This window comes from Penaeus monodon, chromosome 18 (genome assembly GCF_015228065.2).
Source record: "Penaeus monodon isolate SGIC_2016 chromosome 18, NSTDA_Pmon_1, whole genome shotgun sequence".
NCBI lineage: Eukaryota > Metazoa > Arthropoda > Malacostraca > Decapoda > Penaeidae > Penaeus > Penaeus monodon.
Window position 1 is genome coordinate 44770301 of NC_051403.1, and position 10000 is coordinate 44780300.

At 35.2% G+C, this 10000-nt stretch overlaps 1 protein-coding gene across 1 annotated transcript in view; it reads right to left on the bottom strand.

Annotated features, from left to right (window-relative positions):
- The window catches only part of LOC119584800 (nephrin-like), a 39433-nt gene that overhangs the window by 18088 nt on the left and 11345 nt on the right, over positions 1–10000 (bottom strand). The window contains exons 5-8 of the mRNA XM_037933444.1: positions 9640–9751; positions 6007–6182; positions 4682–4868; positions 3934–4046 (exon numbers count right to left, since the gene is read on the bottom strand). Coding sequence (XP_037789372.1) covers positions 3934–4046; positions 4682–4868; positions 6007–6182; positions 9640–9751 — 588 coding nt within the window. The remainder of the gene's footprint in view (positions 1–3933; positions 4047–4681; positions 4869–6006; positions 6183–9639; positions 9752–10000) is intronic.

A 10000-nucleotide genomic window follows, 5' to 3' on the forward strand; every position in this document is an offset into this window, starting at 1 on the left:
TTCGGGATGAACGCAATAAATATGGTCGTTAATTATTCATTATGTCCTTATTTTCTCCTCGTCAGTGAATTTGAATTAATTGATTAGTTCTGTCTTTCGCGAGTCAATTATTCGTTTATTTTTTATGTACGAATAAATAATTGATTATTGTTATTATTTTTTGTGTTGTTTCGGTGGATGTGTTTCTCATTCTCTGATTAATATTATCTTAATTATTTTTTTGTCTCTTATTTCTATTATCATTGTTGTTGCTGTTGTTGTTCTTCTTATTGTTATTATTATTGTTATTATTATCATTTTTATTATTGTTATTATCATTATTATTATTTTTTTTATTATTATTATTATTATTATTATTATTATTATTATTATTTCTATAATTAATATAATTATTGTCGTCATCATCTTTATTCTTATCATTATCATTATTATTATTATTATAGTTATTATTACTATTATCATTATCTTCACTATTAATTCACTAAAATCCTTACCGTAATTGGCATTGCCACCATTAACGTAATTGTTATTTTTATAAATGTTATTGATATGATTATATTAATATTAGTATTGTTGTTGTTGCTGTTGTTATTAATTATTATTATTATTATTATTATTATTATTATTATTATTATTATTACTGCTACTACTATAATCATCATCATCATCATCATTATTATTATTATCGTCATCATTAACAATATTTGCATTGTCAATATTAATATTATTATTAAAATAATTATTACTCTCATCATTATTATAATTATTAAGATTTTATTATTTCTGTCATTATTTTCTTTGCTAATATTAGTTATTATTAACATTACTTTTATTCTTATCATCACCATCGCCATCATCCTCACAATCATCACCATCGCCATCATCCCTCACAATCATCACCATCGCCATCATCCTCACAATCATCACCATCGCCATCATCCTCACAATCATCATCATCACCATCATCACCCTCACAATCATCATCATCACCATAATTTTTTATCTTTATTATCATCTTTATCATCACCATCATCATCCTCACAATCATTATCATCACCATCATTATTATCATTCAATCATTATCACACGTCACTTCTTCGCACACAGCAACACAATTTCTTAATATTTTTCCCCCTTTGCACTGGCTCCCACGAGATTTCCCTAAAGGCACGCACTCTCCTGTGCGTCACGAAAAAAGCCTTCTGTTGGAATTTCGTTTTAATTTGCACTCATTCCTTGGGTGAGAGTAATGATAATGATGATAATAATAATGATGATAATAATAATGATACTGATGATGGTGAGGATGATGGTGATGATGAGGGTGATGGTCATGGTGATGATGGTGATGATGATGATGATGATGATGGTGATGATGATGGTGATGAGGGTGATGGTGATGATGGTGATGATGGTGTGATGATGATGATGATGGTGATGATGATGATGGTGATGATGAGGAATGTGATGATGGTGATGATGATGATGGTGATGATGATGATGGTGATGATGATGATGATGATGGTGGTGATGATGATGATGATGATGGTGATTTTATTTATTTATTTATTTTTTTTATTTTATAGAAAAAGCTCTTTGTGAACTTAGTGTGAATAACACATTATGCACTTAAGAATATTTCTTTTGTGAAAGCGAACGTCAAAGGGAGATAGAGACAAAGGGGGGAAGGGAAATATTAGATAAGTTTATATAATTTATTTATATATGTGTGTGTAAATATATATATATATATATATATATATATATATATATATATATATATATATATATATATATATATATATGGGGACGCGGTGGCCGAATGGTTAGAGCGTCGGACTCAAGACTGTCACGACGGCAATCTGAGTTCGAGGGTTCGAGTCACCGGCCGGCGCGTTGTTCCCTTGGGCAGGAACTTCACCTCGATTGCCTACCTAGCCACTGGGTGGCCAAGCCAGCCCAAGTCAGTGCAGGTCCCAAGCCCGGATAAATAGAGAGAATGATTACCTAAAAGGTAACGCCGGCACTCTCCGTGGAAAGGAACTGGAGACCCTACCACGTACTCACTCCAGGAGCATCATAACATGAAAACTACAATTAAGTATCATGCTGCGACCACGGCGGCTCAGACATGAACCTACCGTTAAAAGAAGATATATATATATACATATATATATATATATATAACATATATATATATATATATATATATATATATATATATATATATATATATATATATATATATATATATATATATATATAGACATACACACACAGAATATATCGCTTTGCCTCTACTCTAGTGTTCAGCCAACCAGCCTTCGTTCTATCAGACATTGAAAATGATATGAAATGATTTCCGTTTTATTTCCGTGGATTATGATGGCGTTCCTCTATTTAATGAAAAAGATATTCTTTACAATAATCCTTCTCGTACTTTTTTCATCAAGGATATATAAATCGAAGCGATATGAATAAACCAAAGATATAATTTCATGTATATCGGTTTTATTTTTTTTTTATAATTCTTTACGGCAAGTGAATTGTTGCAATTCTAACTTATATGGTTAATTTGTCTGGTCAAAGGCAAGCAAATGCAACACAGCAATATAGTTGGACGAATAGATATCTACCGATCTATCTGTTAACATATACATCTTTCTCTCTTCATCTATCGCTGCATTTATCTATCTATCTATATATATCTTAACGCACATATGTATCATATCTATCTACCTACCTCTCTATTAACGCATTTATATTTCTATCATTTCTATATATATGGATCTATATGTTAGCATATCTATCTATCTATTAACACCCTTTCTATAGTCATATATTTTTGGATCTATCTGTTGTCTCTCTATATATATCTATTAACGCATCTATCTCTCTATTTATTCACATATCTTTACATCTATCTGTCAGTTTATCCATCTATCTACTTATTCACATATCTCTACATCTGTCTATCAGTATATCTATCTATCAATCTCTCTATTTATTCACATATCTCTACATTTATCTGTCACTATATTATCTGTTTCTCTATTTATTCATATATCTCTACATCTATCTGTCAGTATATCTATTTATCTATCTCTCTTTATATATATCATATTATGCTTGTTACGGATTAGCAAGTAGTCATATTTTATGTTTATTTCTTCGCCCTACAGCAATAATATAAAAGAGTAAATATTTTTTTACCTTTATTTCTTGATAAATAAAAGTTAAGAAATGCATGAGTTAACTGCAAATGATTGCTTATGAATAAATCAGCCTTGGTCTTGATAACTTTATGAAAGTATAAAAAAGTAATTAGGCAATGATTAGAATAATATTATTCACCCTTTTTCACTTCTCATTAAAATATATTCTTTATTTTTTTTCAACTTTATCCCTATTTATCTCGGCCTGTCTACCTCCCTTCATTTATTTAGGCTATCCATCTTCCTTATTTTTACTTTTTTTTAACACGCGTCTTTGAAGCCCCTGTCATTTATTACAGAAAAGGGGACAGCCTTGTTAACACGTTATTAACTCTGAGACGCACAAAAATAGTAAATAGTTCGACGTAGTTATTGCATTTTAACCCTCCTTTGTAAACCCTGTTGTCACACCGTCGTAAAAAAGAGAAACAAAAAATGATGATAAAAATATTCTTGTACCATATGGGAATAATGTCGATATATATGCAGTGTTCAGTAAAATACATATGCATGTGTTCGTTCAAAGGCATAATTCTGATGTTAGGTGTTGTAGTGGACGCATCGTGTATGGTATATTGCAGATACAGTTCACCACATATAAAACCCGGGGCTCCCCTCTAAGGCCATTGCATTTCAAGCCTCTAGTGAAATCTGCGTCAGCATGCTTCCCGACTTCGAGTTTTCATAGACTAATTCAAATACCAGATGGAGTACTTACGTAAGACGTCAATGACCAGATCTGCAGATACGGTGACCCCGAGGCCGTTGTTTGCATTGCACGAAAACACGCGTCCGTTGTCATCTGCAAGCGGCCTCACACGCAATTCCGAGCTACAAAGAGGTAATCAGGACAGAGTGCAGTTCCTCTGGGCTAAAAAGATTTCGGAGTGACTATCAACTGGTTTTCTTTTCTTACATCTTTTTATAGTCCCTTTTTTATTTATTTATTTTTTATGAGACCTTTCCGTCGGCACAAAAGAGAGAAAAATAGATAAAAGTTAAAATAAAAGTGCAGGGTGTTCTGTACCCGTTGCCTACGATCTCAAATTCCGTCGACCGTTTTAGCTTGTGTTGAGTGACTTGGGTAAACTCGGTGACACTTTGTGACTTGCTAGGGGCATTGCAACACGAATCAACAGAGAACTCCTGCAACTGTACCAAATTTAGACTGCGGAAAACCTTCAAAGACATAACAAAACTATTTCTTATCGGAGCTGCCTGATGTACGATGCTTTATTTTGTTGTTGCAGGAGAGACCTCTGGTATCCAAAGACCACATAAAGAGTCTTGTCTTTCAACTGCGTATTTCCCAGAGCTAGAACAGCCAACAGGTATTCGAAATATCCTAGTAGACGTTAACAGTTATTTTATAACTAAGAAAATACAACATAACAATAACAACAGTAATAATCACAAAGACGACCCATTAACAACGAGAAACTCGACCTTTAAAAAAAAAAACTTACCTAGTAACAGTTCCACCATATTTGCCCGGATACTGCCTCGTGGTGGCACCCTCCAGAGTGGCACCTCCCGAGTGCCAGGTCACAGTCGAGGGTGGGATACTAGGCGATGTCTCACAGCCGAGGGTGACCTCCTCCTTCACCTCGACACTCCGAGGACTGACCCAACCTTTGACCTCCCACGCTGGAACTAAATGAATAACTATTTCTTTAAGGGTGAATCTGTGTTATTACTCGTGTGGGTGTCAGAAGCTCTCAGTGCCAGGAATATCACGAGTTTGTTTCTGCTATAAAAAGAAAATTATAGATCTGTAAGAGAAAGTAAAGCTGGGATGAATGAAACGAAATAAGTAAATGAAATCAAATAATAATAGATATACTGTGATTATATTGTTAATGTTTTTTATCATTCAGCTGATCTTTATCTTACTGAAGGGTCACTGACACAAAAAAGGTAGAGAAAATTATATGTAAATGTTTTCGCAAAACAAAGGAACACTGTATTACTACATTTTAATTAAATATTAGAGAGATTTTTTCTGATAATATATTACATGGTTTCAAATGGATGGATATTATTTTACACTGATGGAATTCCAAGAGACTAGCTTTTTATTACTTGAATCTTTATTTATTTATTTTTATTTTCTCTACGTCGGTTGCTCTTGTACATTATCCATCTAGTGGAAGATATTGAAGATACTGTACATAAATAGAGAAAGAAATGAAGAAGAATGAATGATTCTGCATTGCAGGGTTATGTAACTGACGTAATAATACATATGCATTCAATATGTAAATCTCACCGTCAATTCTATTTGAATGGTTAATTACATATCTCGCACTGTAGAATTATTCATTATCACCTATACAATTTCGGAATGTGTCACACATGTCCACCAGACTTGAGTTATAATTAACTTAGTAAATACAGTTAAACTTTAACTTTACAGATAAAAATTATGTTGATGTAATGATGTGATGATGAAAACATCGCAACCACCAACAGTAGTATAATAATGATAATGATATTAATGAACTTGGTGTACTATGTTACACACACACACACACACACACACACACGCACACACACACACACACACACACACACACACACACACACACACAACTGAGCACGTGTTTATAAATATACCCTTCTGAAAAACTACTGAACGCATGGATTATACTCGACCAATTTGTATTCCTTATACACATTCCACACTCTCTCCCCATACTCTGATATATTTTACTCTACAGGCTTCTCAACAAGCAAAAGGTTCACATTGTTATGTCATAATCGTGTCTGACGCATTACCAATGTTTCTTACAAAACAAGCTGATCGTCGTGTGTCCAGTAAGTGGTTCTTGAGACGCTGGGTTCTGAACCTCGCACAGGATCTTGGCTTTGTTGTCTGAAGGTTCTACGGTGATGGCGGTGTGGGCCACAGTCACGTTCTCGTCTTCCTCCACTTCGATGTCCATTTGTTCTTCGCCTTTGAACATCCTGTTCCAGTGTGGAAGGAGATGGTGGGGAGGAAATTACGATTTTTACGAGTTTATTCAATTATTCATTTATTATTTTTCGTGGTGGGGGGGGTAAGATATAATGTTGGTGATAACGTTCAGGAATTGAATTTCAAGAGCTATTGTCTTTTTAACATGTATGTTTTATTTTCTTAATACCTAGCGTTTTGATACGAGATGTTAATGATTACATCGACTGCAGCAACGTTTATTTCTATTAATCCTAAAATACCTAACAATATATATATGTGTATACATACAGACATACATCGTGTATATATATACACATACATATACTACGTGTGTGTGTGCGTGCGTACGTGTGTGTGTGTGTGTGTGTGTGTGTGTGTGTGTGTGTGTGTGTGTGTGTGTGTGTGTGTGTGTGTGTGTGTGTGTGTGTGCATTTAAATAACTATATTTACAGGGTATCCCCACAAAAAATATATACACACACTATAAATGTTTATGACTCCATAGTTTATTAAGATACACAAAGATTTTATATTTCAAATGGACGAAGACAAAGTATAGAATTGCGAGGGCCATTCCCATTGTTCAGAATTACGGCTTTTCTGCATGAGTCACCGTAGACAAAGCAGACCAGTGGATCTGCAAACAGCGGAATTAATTTAATCCCTGCTCTTTCAGAGTCTTCCTCGAATAAATCTACTGTCGACGGTTTTATGTGATAAAAAAATAATCTCTGATAAACATATCTCCATTCGATAATGGTAATGATATCTCCATAAAATTATGATAATAATATCACCATTAAAATAAATCACTGTTTTCGATAATGATAGTGATAATATCTCCATAAACTAATGTCAATAATATGAAGATAATAATAGCTCCATAAAAGAGCGAAAATTATATTTACAAAACAACAACAACAATAATAATAATAATAATAATAATAAAAAGTATTGTGAAGACTAGTGATTGGGAGGAAGGTGGGTAGGTGAGGTGGGGGGAAGGGGTACTCATAAAACAACACTCAATCGATCTATTCAGCAGATTTACATCGAAGTAGACTATGTTAGTGTGAAAGCTCTTGGGAATAAATGCCCTACTCGTCAACTCAAACATTTCCCAAATACGTGGCACTAGTATCGTAATGTGACGGTTTGCCGTGATGAAAATATGGCCAAAAAAAGGAGAACTGGCCACTGTGGTATTAATAGCACATGGTTAAAAAGAGAATTGACCACTGTGGTAGTAATAGTAAATGGTCAGAAAGAGGAATTGGCCACTGTGGTAGTAACAGCACATGGTCAAAAAGAGGAGAATTGGCCATTGTGGTTGTAACAGCACCCCCTTGTTCACCAAACCACGTGCCACTGTTTTTTTGTTTTTTAAATAATATATATATATATTTTTTAAACTAGTAAGACACATGGAGACAAGGTTTATCACACTTAGAGACAAGGTTTATCACGCGAAACCAGCAACAGTAATAGGATTATTAAAAGCTATTGAAACGGAGTGCCTTGGAACACCAAATTGAATTATGCCCGATGGATGCACTTCCACAAGGCCTTGGTATCAGCTTTGCCTGGAGCAGAAAGCCATCATTTGGAGCACTGGCGCTGCCTCGAAACGATTGTACGTTTGTCTTCCTTAATTGCAGATATAAAACTTGAATGCGTCTTTAACTTTTTATTATTCAAAGTATGTATATTTTTGGATACCCTGTATATGTGTTTGTTTGTTTGTTTGTGTTTGTTTGTTTGTGTGTGTGTGTGTGTGTGTGTGTGTGTGTGTGTGTGTGTGTGTGTGTGTGTGTGTGTGTGTGTGTGTGTGTGTGTGTGCATTTAAATAACTATATTTACAGGGTATCCCCACAAAAAATATATACACACACTATAAATGTTTATGACTCCATAGTTTATTAAGATACACAAAGATTTTATATTTCAAATGGACGAAGACAAAGTATAGAATTGCGAGGGCCATTCCCATTGTTCAGAATTACGGCTTTTCTGCATGAGTCACCGTAGACAAAGCAGACCAGTGGATTTGCAAACAGCGGAATTAATTTAATCCCTGCTCTTTCAGAGTCTTCCTCGAATAAATCTACTGTCGACGGTTTTATGTGATAAAAAAATAATCTCTGATAAACATATCTCCATTCGATAATGGTAATGATATCTCCATAAAATAATGATAATAATATCACCATTAAAATAAATCACTGTTTTCGATAATGATAGTGATAATATCTCCATAAACTAATGTCAATAATATGAAGATAATAATAGCTCCATAAAAGAGCGAAAATTATATTTACAAAACAACAACAACAACAATAATAATAATAATAATAAAAAGTATTGTGAAGACTAGTGATTGGGAGGAAGGTGGGTAGGTGAGGTGGGGGGAAGGGGTACTCATAAAACAACACTCAATCGATCTATTCAGCAGATTTACATCGAAGTAGACTATGTTAGTGTGAAAGCTCTTGGGAATAAATGCCCTACTCGTCAACTCAAACATTTCCCAAATACGTGGCACTAGTATCGTAATGTGACGGTTTGCCGTGATGAAGATATGGCCAAAAAAAGGAGAACTGGCCACTGTGGTATTAATAGCACATGGTTAAAAAGAGAATTGACCACTGTGGTAGTAATAGTAAATGGTCAGAAAGAGGAATTGGCCACTGTGGTAGTAACAGCACATGGTCAAAAAGAGGAGAATTGGCCATTGTGGTTGTAACAGCACCCCCTTGTTCACCAAACCACGCGCCACTGTTTTTTTGTTTTTTAAATAATATATATTTATTTTTAACTAGTAAGACACTTGGAAACAAGGTTTATCACACTTAGAGACAAGGTTTATCACGCGAAACCAGCAACAGTAATAGGATTATTAAAAGCTATTGAAACGGAGTGCCTTGGAACACCAAATTGAATTATGCCCGATGGATGCACTTCCACAAGGCCTTGGTATCAGCTTTGCCTGGAGCAGAAAGCCATCATTTGGAGCACTGGCGCCGCCTCGAAACGATTGTACGTTTGTCTTCCTTAATTGCAGATATAAAACTTGGATGCGTCTTTAACTTTTGATTATTCAAAGTATGTATATTTTTGGATACCCTGTATATGTGTTTGTTTGTTTGTTTGTTTGTTTGTGTGTGTGTGTGTGTTTGTGCGCGCGTGCGTGCGTGCGTGTTCGCGTGCGTTCGTGTTTATGTAGATGCGTGCGTATTTATATCCACGTATATATGAGTGTATCATAAAAAAACACAATGACAATCGCAATAATAACTATAAAGCTCACAATAGCCTCATTAACCTCACAACCTCTACAAAGACGTCTCTCCTCCGGCAAGCACACTCTAGATTGCCCCTGACTCTCTCTAGACGCCGCGGGCACACCTAGCCTACATAATTACACTAGGGTTTTCTAGGACGAGTATCATACCGTCAGGGACGTACTTGACCTGGCGTGGCGGGTGACCTCCGTGGGTGGTGCAGGTCAGGTCAAGGACAGTGCCTGCAACCACCGTGCCCTTCATGTCTGCCTCTACCACCGGAGGCTTCGGGGTCTCTGCAACATTGCAAGGGGGGCAAAGTGGAGATAGATTAAAAAATACTAAATGCATAAAAAATTAATAGCAAACACACACACACACACACACACACACGCACATATACACACACATACACACACATATATATTGTGTGTGTGTGTGTGTGTGTGTGTGTGTGTGTGTGTGTGTGTGTGTGTGTGTGTGTGTGTGTGTGTGTACATGTGTGTCTGTGTATTTGTACGCATACATTTATGCATATTTAAACA